The sequence below is a fragment of the Hevea brasiliensis genome, chromosome 14 (genome assembly GCF_030052815.1).
Source record: "Hevea brasiliensis isolate MT/VB/25A 57/8 chromosome 14, ASM3005281v1, whole genome shotgun sequence".
Taxonomy (NCBI): Eukaryota; Viridiplantae; Streptophyta; class Magnoliopsida; order Malpighiales; family Euphorbiaceae; genus Hevea; species Hevea brasiliensis.
In genome coordinates this window covers 19,507,419-19,520,791 of record NC_079506.1, presented here as the reverse complement: position 1 = coordinate 19,520,791, position 13,373 = coordinate 19,507,419, and the positions used below count along the sequence as shown (strand labels likewise).

General features: G+C 34.0%; 2 protein-coding genes across 2 annotated transcripts; both read right to left on the bottom strand.

The window, feature by feature from the left end:
- Nucleotides 1-11,018: 11,018 nt before the first annotated feature.
- LOC131172854 (protein ACCELERATED CELL DEATH 6-like) lies at nucleotides 11,019-12,017 on the bottom strand. Its single transcript, XM_058134388.1, has 2 exons — nucleotides 11,642-12,017; nucleotides 11,019-11,564 (listed from the first exon to the last, which is right to left on the bottom strand). The coding sequence occupies exons 1-2, from the start codon at nucleotides 11,945-11,947 to the stop codon at nucleotides 11,019-11,021; spliced, it is 852 nt and encodes a 283-aa protein (XP_057990371.1). The 5' UTR covers nucleotides 11,948-12,017.
- LOC131172853 (uncharacterized) lies at nucleotides 12,014-12,973 on the bottom strand. The gene is made up of 3 exons (XM_058134387.1): nucleotides 12,778-12,973; nucleotides 12,279-12,692; nucleotides 12,014-12,177 (listed from the first exon to the last, which is right to left on the bottom strand). Exons 1-3 carry the CDS (start codon nucleotides 12,971-12,973, stop codon nucleotides 12,014-12,016), a joined length of 774 nt encoding a protein of 257 aa, XP_057990370.1.
- Nucleotides 12,974-13,373: the final 400 nt, after the last annotated feature.

The following is a 13,373-nucleotide window of genomic DNA, read 5'->3' as shown; positions in this document are numbered from 1 at the left end:
CACTCATGTTCACCAATTTTTCCAAGGTTATAGAAGAGTTTTTCTTGTGATTGACCTATCTCCTCCTTCGCAGGTCCATTGGTGCCTTGTTTATGTTTATTGTTGTTGAATAAAATTTAAAACTCCACATGTGCTAGTGACATTTTATTTAACTTGGTCTGTAAAAGATTAACTATTTAAATTTGTTAACTTATTGATTATGTATGTGTGGACTTATGGATTTATTTGTTTATGTCAATGAGAGAGCTGAGCTCCCAGTGATCACATTGTGTTGATTGAGAATGTTGTGGGTGAGCTGAACTCCCCAAATTATTATATATTGTGATTACAGGTCGGGTGAGTCAAAAACTCTTTGTTGAATGGTCTGGATTATGGACAGATTTTGATCGATTGGTTTCTTGAAATGGGCTTATACATGGGCTTTAAGGTTGAGTTAATGAACAGTTAGGCTTACTATGGGTTTTGAGAGCCTTATACTGACCTGAGTCCTAATACCGGTCCGACCCGTAGGACTGAGTCATGACATTAACATCGATTTTTCTATTATTTTCAAGTAAAAGCAAGAAAATCAATTATTGTCCAATTGACCTACTTAGACACATTATTGGGACAACAAAAAAAAATATAGGAATCTTATTAATATTTAAACATTCATTTTCAAATCATTAATATTTGTGGTCCCTTATATGAAACTTTATTGTTTCTACCACTCTATTTCTGTCCGCTACTTTCTTTGCTTCTCTATTAAAACAAGTTCGTAATTAAATAACGTCAACTTTAATCGATTGCAAAATATTTATAATGTTCATCTTTAATGTAAAATTTAACAGTTAATCTTAAATTTTAGAAATTAGAATAAAGATTTCTTTGAATTTAAAAATATAATTTTAAAATTTTAAGCAATAATTTTTTTAATTTTTAATAGTTAATTTATAAATAATACATTAATATAAATAATTTAAAGTAACGATAATATATATAATTATTATTATTATTAAGATGTAAAAATTTTTTTAATTAGATATTATATGTTTAAAATTTTATTATCCTGTATGTTTGGTATTCTTTTATAATTAATTTATAAAAAATATTATAATTAATTTTATCACTATTATATAAAAAAAAATAAAATTATTTATATTATTATTACTCTAAATTATATAAATCAATTATTAAGAATTAAAAAAAAAGGTTATTGTATAAAATTTTAAAAAAATTTATATAAAAATAGCTATTAAAATTTATCCGGTTAAAACGCATCCACCCGCTCACACGAAAAGCCGGTTTGAATGGAAAACATGTCGGGTCTTGTTTCTCTGGTCGGGTGCGTCGGACCGCGTGGACCTAGGTGTAAGAGAACGACGACGGCAAACGCCATCCACGTTTGCAATTCTAGTCACGCATTCGAAACGGCGTCATGCCGGCTCGGGAAGCCGTGATTCACGTGTGCTGCAAACTCCCCACAACGAATGCAATCGCCATTCAGGGCTTCTCTGATGGGCCTGGTCCATCTGAGTCCCGTTTGTTATGGGACCTGGGCCTAGTCGGCTAATTCGGTTTTGTTTGCTGGGCTTGTCTTCTCGGCCTGATCCATTTTCCTTTATTTTTTTTAACTTTAAAAATTATTCGTCTTTAAAAAGTGTGAAACTTGCATAATTAAAATAGGACTTTTTAGTTAATCTATATAATATATAAAAGTGAAAGGAGGGACATTGGATTTTCAAAAAGTCCTTAATTTTTTTATAATATTTACAATATTAAAAATTTTAATAATTTATAATTATTAATAGAAGTTTTTTTTTACTATAATTTTATTTGATAAGTAATTCAAAATGAAATAAAAATTTTATTTATAAATATAATTTTATCATTTTATTTTATTACATTTAAATTCGTGTGTTTTAACTAATGTTAGTAATTTTTATTACTTTATTTTATTTTTATACTTAAATCAGAGAGTTTTTAGCTTATGTATGAAAATAAATAATTTCATTGTGATTGGAGCACCTAATACCATTTCAATATAATTAATAGACACTAATCGTGTTTGAAGATAAATCAACGACAATAATTTAGTAAAAAGTAAATTAATTAAATCTTTTTAAAAATATATGTAATTATAATTCTAAATGTGAACGACTACTTAATAACTAAATAATATTTTGTTTAGAAAAAATAAAATAACATTTATATATCAAGAAGTAATAAATTTCATGTATGAATATAATTTTATTTTTATTTTTCAACTAATAATAGGTTTTTAATCAATTATTGATCTTTCTGACAATAGTATTTGATCAAATAAAAATTATGAGAAGCAATTATTAAACTTTTAAGAAAACATATGTTAGCATAATCCATAAATTTTATTACAATATTTTTGTTATTGGCTATTTAAATTATTAATGTAACAACCCAAAAATTTAAAAATAATAATAATAATAAATAAATTAATTAATTAATTAAAAATTAAAATAAACTTTAACATAATAAAATAATTTAGGACCTAGTTGTAAACCTTTAAGAAGTTGAGGGACTAATAGTGTAATTAGAAGTTAAAAAAAAAATTTAAACGAAGTAAGCCCCTCCCTCCCGTTTCTCTCTCTTCCTCCCGTCTCTCTCCCTCTCCCTCTCCGTTCACTGCGTCTCCGGCCGACCCAGTGGCGGGCGACGGTCGGCAGAGGTTCGGCAAGCTCCCAGTGGTCCCCAGCGGCACCGGCAACCCCCTGGACTGCGAAAGGTGGCGAGAGGAGGCCCCCAATGCGCGTGGCAGCTGCGTCCTTCCAGGCGTGATTCCGGCGGTTCCCAGTGGCGTTCCGGCCAGGTGAGGGTGGCGCTTGACTCCTGGGACCACGGGCTTCCCATCCCGATTGGTGGTGCTCCATTCGTGGAGGTTTTCGGCGAGTCTCGAAGAGAGAGAAAGAGGAGAGAGAAAGTGACGGCAGTGGCTTTCCGGCTACTTTTCCGGCGATCCGACCGTCGGATCGGAAATCCGAGGCCACCGATGGACTCAGGACGACGAGATCTTCGAAATAGGACAGGTCCAGCTCCGATCGGACACCGTTTGAAAAAGGCAATAATTAGACGGTCTAGATCGTTTGGTGAGATTTTCGAACTTTTTCGATTTCCAAAATTTAAAAATAATTTTATAATAATTATTAACACAATTTGGATTTAATTTAGGTGCAATCGGATTGAGGATAGCTCCCCGGCGTCGGGACCGCATTTTCAGCTAGATTCGGTTGCCCGATGGCCCGTCTCAGAACGTGGTCGATATTATAGTCAATCCTAGCATTTTCAGACGTTCTGGACGCGTTCCAGGTGTCAGAATTGACATAGGTAAACCCGAACTCCAAGTTGCTCATTTTCGGCTAATACCGATTTAGAATAAAATTCATAAAATATTCGTGGATGATCAGAAAATTATAATTTCTTTTGCAATAGCCTTATAATATTATTAAGGACCGCGGGAAAAAATTTTAGAATTTTTAGAGCTCGTTTGGGTAGTTTTTGCAAAAGGACTAGTTATGGGGGCTAAATAATAATTTTCCAAATTGTGGATTATTGACTGTTTGGGTGGGCCCAGGAGGGGCCTTGTGATGTGATTGAGTTATGATTGTGTGATTGGCAGATATAGAAGTGTATTTTGAAGCCTTTTTCAAGTTGGGTAGGTCCCAGGTATAAGAGAAACTCTGTCGGATTTTCGGCATAAATTAGGTTGTCTGTTGCCTCTTTAGAGTTTTATTTTGACTTAGTACTAATAAATTTATAATTTAATTATTAGGTGATCGATGTCAGCTATTTTCCTCCATCCAGCAGCCACAATAGTCCTCGGTGTACTGTGAGTAAAATATTAATTTTAATTATAATTTCGATATTATTATATGTTCAAGCATGCCCATGCATCACTTATAAATATGTATCTATGTAGTTAAACTCTAGGCACGTTTTATGTTGCATTCACAACTGTTAAAGTGCCATGGATGTTGTTGTGGTAATTTGGAGCAGTGTGCGTGAGTTGGCGTGCGTGTGGTATGGTGTTGGCTATGGACAGGACGGGTAGACACGGCTTGAGATCTTCGCTGGGACCCGGTCCTTCAGGGTAGACACGGCTTGAGTTCTTCGCTGGGACCCCGATTTGGTTTATTAAGCGAAAGTCCGGCTTGAGTTCTTCGCTGGCACAGGTTGGATTAAGAGGGCTGTATAGGGGATCAGCTCCCATATATGTATTGTTTGACCTTATCGGGTGTGTGAGTGCTCCAGATTACCTTTTTGCTGTTATGACGTGAAAATATTGATGATGTTGCATTTCACTCTACAGGGTGCATTAGCTTTAGATAGTTATAGAGATTATGGTTAAAATTGATATTTTACTTTCTGAGTCAAATGTTCACTCCTGTTCACCATATTTTTCTAGGCTACAGGAGAAGACATTTTTCAGAATAACCTGTTCTTTTCCCCGCAGGTTATGAAAATAAAAACTTCTTAACTGTATTATTATTATTATCTAAATTCGTAATTTAGAACTCCGCATGTACTAGTAGTAGCATTAATCCTGTCAGGAATTGTATGAATTTAAGTTTTTGTATTAACAAATGAAAAATTTTTATGAGTTTTAAATAGTTTGTAAATGATGTAATAGGGTTGAACTGGGCTCCCTTAATTTTAGTTTCTGATAATTGCTTGGCTAAAGTTGGCCCGAAATAAAATTATAACAATTTAACTTAAATTATTTTATATGCATATTGGGCCTAAATTGTGGGCCTGGTCATGGATTTGAGGACAGTAAGGCTTACTACGGGCCTCAGGGGCTTTATGCCGGCCCAGGTCCTAGTGCCGGTCCGGCCCATAGGTTGGGTCGTGACAAAGTTGGTATCAGAGCTTAGGCTCCAGATTCATGGGGAAGAATATACTTGGGAGTGTAAAAGGAGTCTTGTTAGGATGTTACATGCAGAGTATAGGATGCTGTTTTGTCTTTTTTCTGTAATTCTTTGTTTCTAGATTCTGCGTTATAACTCGGGAAATATAAGAGCACCTCAGTTAGTGTCTTAATTTTCGTGGAGTACAAAGAAACGTGAAATAGATTTAACAGACGTATTGAGGTCTACCATGGAAACACGTACTCCAATAAATACTATATTTTTATCATATGGGTTTAAATGGTGTGCCCATTTCGTGCAAGGCATGAGTACATAAAGGTGAGTCTTGAAAGTACAGTTGCCCTAGATAAGGATGAGGATACCACTGCTGGCAGTCGTTAGTGGATGACCCAGTCAGAGTAAGTTTATGATAATAGTAGATTCAAGAGAGATAAGAGATTAGGAGACTTAGTCTGTCAGGACGTATCGTAGTAACTATACAATATTCTCGATGTATGCTCTGTAAGCTGCAGATTACAGTACCGACATGAGATTATTGTGTAGAGCTGCGTGCATCCCCGTGGTGCTCCATAATGAAGGTGTTTACGGATGGCCTCTGTTTTGGTACAGTAATACCAGAACAGAGTTCTATATCTGCAGAGGAGTTGGGAACTCTTGGTTAAGAGTCTAGAGTTAGAATATTGAAAGGTCATAGTTGGGTGGTAACTAGAGTCAGTGACTCGGTTACCCTAGCATGAGCTAAAGTTACATCAAGAGTTGCCATCAGACCAGAGGTTGCGGATTAGTTGCAAAGTAAAGGTGACTTCTATAGAGTGAGACCATCTGGTCTTTGGTATGGAATTTTGGATGGTTTTTGCAGTACGACAGACGTTTTGCTTAGAGCTTAGGGAGAATAGTATACTTTGTGTGTATCAAAAAGGTGTAAAGTACAAACCTACTACCTAGAGAAGGTCGGAACTATGAATTGATGATTTACAGAGCTATGATATGATAAGAGAGTCATTAATTTGACATGGTTTTGGCAAGGTGGTAAATGCAGTACCTTTGTTGCAGTAAGTTAGGGTATAGTCCTATCTTTTTAGAAGGGATTGAAGGTTATTACTGATAATGAAAACTTATGGAGTAGTGTCCCAGATGGGATTGTAGCATGTGATAGAGAGTAGTTGGCTCGGGTATCCTGGAGAGGATACAAGTTCCATTATAGGAATCATATATAATCAGATCATGATGGATGTAAATCCTTTGAATTGGATGACGGGTTTGGGTGCCCGGTATCTTAAGTTTTGGCTAATTGAGTAAACATGGAAAAATAATAATAATAATAATAACAAATAAATAAAAATTGTTACAGAATCAGTTCTCGAGGTAGTAAGGGTATTATGTAAACTAAAGGATAAGAATAGAGATCATACAATAAAAGTGTGACTGCAATTTCCTGAGTTACTTTCTAACTTATATTGTTCAAAACAATAGTATAATGTAATTATAGTAGTGTTAAGAGTAATAAATTAGCGAAGATAAATCACAGAAGACCAATGGATAGAGAAAGTGCAGAATGAAAGTTTGGACAATTGATTGCAGATGCAATATAATCTAAATACCAGTGGAAGTACTAGCTAGAGTGATCAAAGGACCAAATCTGAGTAGCACAGATATGTGATAACGCGGTAAAGACTCTGAAAGATATAGTTAGCAAGTACAACTGTCATGTTAGGAAGAAGAATGGAACCAGGGATAGAATAGTCAAGTTCTATTTTGAGTAAGACAAAGGAAATAAATGAAAGGACAACCTGAAGGGCGCATAATAAAAGGAACAAAGTTAAGATATAGGTTAGGCTAAGTGTTATTCTTGGCAAGGTGAATGACAAGGATGGAGAACCCAAAATGGGACCACATTAGTGAGAATAGTGATGGAGGTATGAAATCTAGTAATGTGATACTCATAGCATGATGTAGTTGAGGTAGTGCCAGGGGCTAAAATATAGAGCTTGGAGTTGCATGATTGGATCATACTCTATCTATTTCCTATTCCTAAAGTGAAGTGGATAGCAATGGGGCAAGAGTCTTTTAACTTGTTAGCAGTATCAAGAAGATTAGGCGGGGAATACAATAATAATGAGCAAAAGCTAGAAGGTGTGCAGTGGTATTGCGGACTATCTAATTAGGCAGAGAAAAAGAAGTTAGTAAGTAGTAAGTTGAATAAAAGTTAATCTAAGGTATCAAATAGGTATAATGAGAGGAAAAGAATGATAGATAATGACACATAGGCTTTGGGTTAGATTTTTGAGATAGTGAGAAGGTAGTTAGAGGTTCGTTATGAATGTCAGGCAAATATTTTTAGTGTGATCAACAGAATTACTTTGTAGTGAAGCAATAACGACAGAACAACAGTAGGGGTAGAACGAAAAGTGACAAGTATGGGTGGTTATAAATCACTAGAAAGTACAAAGATCAAATTAATGACCATAGATAAGGGTGAAATTAGTGCTGCAAGAATTTATTAGTAAGAGAAATCTTTCAGGATTCAACAAAAGTTAAGGACACAATATAAATGATGATAGATATGAATCATAGGTTGAGTATAAGTAAAGTTAATAAGTTATAAAATATTACGTCAGGAAGGACAATGGTGCGGTAAAGGGTTCAGGTAGATGATACCTTATAGGTAGAGCACAATTGTGCTAGGAGATGATGGAATTTGAAGAGAAAGACCAATGAACGTAGGTTAAACGTTATTATATGGACAATCGGGTGTAGTTGAATATAAGAGGATATTTTTCTTTCTTTTCAAGTTTATCTCGCGCTTTTGATTCTAGAGTGTTATATAAGGAATAGAAACTGAATCAAGGAGACCTAGTTATTTGAGAGTTTGGTAGGCACCAATTCATACACAATTTCCTTATATGAGAATAACAGTAAGTGCATACCTAGTGTTAAGTATGAAAGGACGATCAGAGTAGTGACAGGAGTTAAATTGAGCTAGTTACTAGGGCTTACAACCCTTTTGAACTATAAGCTGGAGGAAGTGCTAATTGCTAATGAGTTACAGTGAAAGGAATTGTTGCTAATGGGAAAAGTTGAGGCTGAAGTTTGGAAAGCTATGAGCAGTATATGTGATTATATTAAGGAGAATGAACACGTGAAGTATCTTGTTTGGAATTAAGGCATGGCACACATTTCCCACAGCCGTGTTAGTTTAGATGGAACTTATAGTTTCAGGGGCTCTTATCCATCCAGGATGAGCAATTTCCTATTAAGGCTGGTAGGGAATGATAATGTTCTGATAGTTAAGTTGGAAAAAGGGGATACAAAAAGAATTTTCCATGGTTAATTACAAGTGTTACATAAAGTGAAGAATGTGCTGGTAGGAATAAATCGTAAGGTTAGAATTCCCGAAGTAATGGAACTAGTAATCAAGATAAGACTAAGAAATAAAATGAAAGTTAAAGTTGATGATGGGATGGACATCCTTGAAGGAAAAAGGTGTAAGGGTGAAATAGGACTAAGATTAAGGAATAAGTACAGTAAGTTGAAAAGATATCAACAATACCAGAAATAGGAAAAGGAAGTGGATAAGATCCAAGAGACAGGAAGAAAGCTCGGTAGAGCTAGTTATAATGATGAGGATAAGAAGGGATAGGTATGCTAGGAATACACTAAGGGATGTTTGAAATAAGTTATTATGAGATGATAGATTAAAGGAGTAGTAGAGCCTTGATCTGAGTGCCAATGTGTCAAAAGTATGCCACATACTAAGAAGCTTTAGGAAGAAGTCTAGATATTTTCATTCTAGAGGTGGAGTGGGAAATGATAAAGTCGCATGGATTGAGTTGTCAGGGAATATAAACACTTTTGTTATATAAGAGAAGAGACCCAGTTCACTTTCCAATGTTGATAAATGGTACACTTAGCCCTTGGAGGGAACTCTACCTAACTAGTTACATAAGATGGACAGAGGTTGGTCTAAGTACCTTAGTAATGACACAAAAGAGATTAAAAATTTGAAGTATCATGGGAGTGAGAAGATTTATAGGTATTGACCACTAAGGTCATAAGAAGAGTGAAGATCTCGAACAAGATGCCTAGATTAGATGCTATAGGAAAGCTACTCATAGGATGCCTTAGGATAAGGAACATAAGTCATGTTTTGGGAAAACAAAGATTATTGAAATAAAGGAATGAAGACTGAAGTCACCAAGAGACACGTTAGGGCGTAATAAAAGTGAGGTAAGCGCCAAAGTTGATTAAAGTTATCAGATATCAAGTCGAGAGTAGTGGAGGTATAGTGAATACTTGAGATGTCAGAAGAATGGTCAATGAATAGCCAAGAGATAAGAGCATCTCTAGAAAGAGATGATGACAGTTAGGACACTATAGTAAAATCAGAGAGCAGTAGAATGTCATATATAATATACGAGGAGTAATGATTGCACTTGTTCTAATAATCTTCTTTTCCTTATCTCTTATTTATTCAAAAATTCGAGGACGAATTTTTCCTAAGGGGGGAAGAATGTAACAACCCAAAAATTTAAAAATAATAATAATAATAATAATAATAAATAAATAAATAAATAAATAAATTAAAAATATTTTAACTGCGGCTTAATATCAAGAAGTGACTTTTGTGTTATTTGCTTAAAAAATGTAAACCTCAAATATTTTTTTAAGTACTAATATTATTAACTTTGTATATAATTTTTATTATGGCCATTCTTAGTCTCCCTACATTGTGGCATCTGCAAAGTATTTCTTTTCTTGAATATGTAGTTTCTCCCAAATTTCCTATTACAGTGAATTGTTTTTTATGTTGCATCTATTGATAAATTTATTTCTTTACTTATTTTGCAGTTTGTATTTGTCAGCGAAATTGTTACATAGTTTTTTCTGATAATAATTTTATTGTTATGTTAATTAAATAGTTAATTTTTAATAGTAATTTTATTAATTTTATTATAATAAATTAAATAATTTTTAATGAATGAATTAATGATATTTATAGAATTAAGAATATAATATTATAATAGGATTTTCAATATAAGTAGAATTGCTATTAAAACAATATCAAAATTTTAATTTTTGATACAATAATATTAAAAATTAAAATTATTTTTAAACTCAGCAATGGATAAATAGTTGCTTTAAGAGAATTAGTGACGAATTTACATGAATTAATTAGCAACAGATCTTCTTTGCTAATAAAATAGTAAATTTAAATTAATTTAATAATTATATTAATGATCATTTAATAATATTTTATTAAACATGGGAATTAATAAAATAGAGAAATTATTATTATATAAATTTGAAAGATGTTTTCGATTGTTTAAAAAAAAAGGTTGAAGTGTGCTTTAATTTCGCATTAATGTAATATGAAATTTTAGATAAATAAAAAGAAAATTTAATAAAAAGTTGTGTAATTAAGTTTAAAATTCAATTAAAGTTGATTTGTTATTTTTATGTTAATTATTAACTTTTGAAAGCTATTACATTGATAATTTAATAATTATGTTACCTTTTTTTTTTAATTCTAAAAGAAAATGTATAGAGATAAAATGCTTAGAGTTTTATTATAATTAGTATATTCTATGCATAAGAGATCGTGATTATCATCTATCGATTTATGATATTTTTATTAGGGATAATGCTTATTTGATGTTAAATTTGTGATATTGCTGGAAAGTGTGTTATAAATCCAATAGAAATAACAACTGATATAAGTTTAGAACTAGAGTGGGAACAAAGGCTAAAAGCTATGGGCTATTTATGAAATCTTTGTTTTTATGGCTTAAAAAAATTAATTAAAATTACATAATAGATCAAGTAAAGTCAAAATCTCTAGTCTTCTTTTAATTTGTTTTTACTTAAATCTTTGTTGCTTTTGCTAATTAAATTTTAAGTAAGTTTACTTTTAATCCAAATTTAGTTAATCATAACTTATACAATTTATCATAATTTTATAATTTATCCCAATAATACATAATTTCTTAATTGTCCAAATATTAATATCTATTAATCTATATAATTCTTGAATTCTTCTTACTTAAATTCGGTTCATTATAAACTCAAGATATAAGATATATAGTCTTACATATTTATATATTAAATATACCTAGTTTAAGCAAGAATTTCACATAATCCTTAATCACACAAACAAAACTTGAGTAGGTAGATACACAATAAGGCAAAACAACTTCCGATGACACAAATGGTAGCCGCAAGACCTGATGAGGAATGTGGCATCACTGCATACACACCTGTCATGAACGCCACCATCATTAATTCCATAGCAACAACAGTGAAAATAAATGCCCAAGTGAACAGAAAAAAGATCTTTCTGTTGGTTGGTTGCAATGCCAATAAGAAGTGGATAAGCACAACAGATATGGAGAGGGCCAACGCAAGGGTATCGGTTACAAGGAAAGTTTTGAAGGCTAATCTTCTGGTTAAAATTGCTGTTCCTTCGTCAGGGCCATCGATACCACTATAACCGCCAGGCACGGTGAAACCTGCAGCAAAAGTTACTGTTGCTATGAGAGTGGCTACTATCTGATGGGATTTACTTGTTTCCTCGAATACACGGATTAGCTCATTGTCAACTATTGACATGCTATCAGGTGATTTCAGCCGGATTACAGGCCGACCTCGTTTATATCCAGCGTTCTTTAAGAATCTTGCTGTCAATCCCTGCAACAAGAACTGTGCTGTTACAAAAACAAATTAATGCCTTCCAATCTTATGGGCATAAAATCAAGTTGGAATACCGGTAATGGCAATTTGCTTTTATGCTTCGTTTCTAGCACCACGTCCAGAGCGGTTAAATTCTTATTATTGACGGCCTTTTTATCTACTAGGTGGTGTTCTGTAAGACAACAATCTTCAAAGCCAAGAGCAGCGACTAGATGGACTGGAGTGTTCCCTTTTTTATCTTTCTGATTGATTAGGTTGGCCAGGGAAGGTTTTTCAGTAATAAGTCGCATTCCTTTAAAACTGCCGCTTTCCACAGCAAAATGGAGAACATTCCCGCCTCTATTGTCAGTCAGGTCGCAACAATCTGGGCAGTCTGACATAATTTTTTCCACCACCTTTAAATGGCTATTGCCATTGAGAATCGCAAGATGAAGAGGTGTCTTTCCTTAATTTTCGCCAATATAGGCAGCAGATTTATTATCATCTTCCAGTAACATTTCCACAATTGGAAGAAGATTGAAGTAGGAAGCATAATGCAGCAGAGTCCATCCTTCTTTGTCTTGTTCTCTGGTCAGACTGCTGTTTTTATCCAGCATTTTTCTTGTTAAATCTGCTATGATAAAATTGAGCTTGATCGACCTAAATTAAAATAAGAACGAGGGAAAAAAAAATATATTTGGGTAACTGGTAGCGGAAATGAACTCACTGTACCTGCATCTCCACTTATCACAGCTTCGTGCAAAGCTGTTCTACCGTTGGGACCGGTGTATGCCGGTGAGAGACATATCTTCAATATCTTAGAAGCAATGCTATTGTTCTCTCTCGCCGCTGCAAGGTAAAGCGGGCTTTCTCCGGCGGCATTAGCTATGTTCGCAAATTCGGGATTTTCTCTAATCAATATTTCCACCACTTGAGGATGATTATTTCTCACAGCCTCATGTAAGGCCGTGTCTTCGTCTGTGCTTGTTTTCTTCAGCATCTTGTCACTTGTTGATGCCTCTGCGCCTCTCTCAAGGTCTTTGAATTGAGCCTTCTTGATGCTATGAATAAGAAATTCGACTATATTTTTGTGCCCCAATCTTGCTGCAATGTGCAGTGGGGTTTCACCTTTGATGTTGGGCTCAGCTAGCAGCGATGGACACTTTCTGATAACTAGTTTCACAAATTCAATGGATTCTTTCGTTTCATTTTGTACTGCTGTGATGTAAACATGTAGGACTGTATTTTTTGTTTGGGGTGCGCAAAAGATCTAGAGGGCCTGCGTAATGTTTGAACGGGTTGATTTGGCCTTCTGCTGCAGCATTGTACCATTTAGCATCCATGAAAGTGATTATGTCTTTTCGTTCGGGCTGATCATTGATCTCAGATGCTAATTGGGTTTCGGGAAACGCTTGGGAATCCGCCATATACGTATCTAGGTAAAGGTTGCTAGCAAAGTTGAGCAATGAAAAGTACTGAACAGGAAAAAGCTTTTGCAGCTAGATTTTTCTTGTCACTTGTAGCACACACTTGCCAGACACTGCCTTTTGTAAGGATCCTGAAGAGTGGAGACAAATTTAGGTTTGGTAATGAGTTAATTTAAAGCATTCATTTTTGTTTTTTAATTCATAATAGACAGAATTTAAATAAGAAATTTTCATTCATTAATAAGTAAATAGGTAAAGGGTTGCCGGACATCTTTGACTATAAGCTGGATGAATATGTTAGGTTCCTATGGTGGCTTATTCAAATTCAACTTGATTAATGAAGTAGCTTTAAGATATTGTTATATTAGTTTTCTAACAATTTATTAATAGTTTGGATCCA

Excerpts from the sequence above, each read along its gene's own strand:
- LOC131172854 (XM_058134388.1), bottom strand. The coding sequence starts at position 11,947 with ATGTCAGACTGCCCAGATTGTTGCGACCTGACTGACAATAGAGGCGGG. Across the intron at positions 11,565-11,641 it reads AAAGCAAATTGCCATTACCG|GGATTGACAGCAAGATTCTT; the intron begins GTATTCCAACTT and ends TTCTTGTTGCAG.
- LOC131172853 (XM_058134387.1), bottom strand. The coding sequence starts at position 12,973 with ATGGCGGATTCCCAAGCGTTTCCCGAAACCCAATTAGCATCTGAGATC. Across the intron at positions 12,693-12,777 it reads CAAAAAATACAGTCCTACAT|CTGAGCCCAACATCAAAGGT; the intron begins GTTTACATCACA and ends CATCGCTGCTAG. Across the intron at positions 12,178-12,278 it reads TGTGATAAGTGGAGATGCAG|ATTTAACAAGAAAAATGCTG; the intron begins GTACAGTGAGTT and ends TTATCATAGCAG.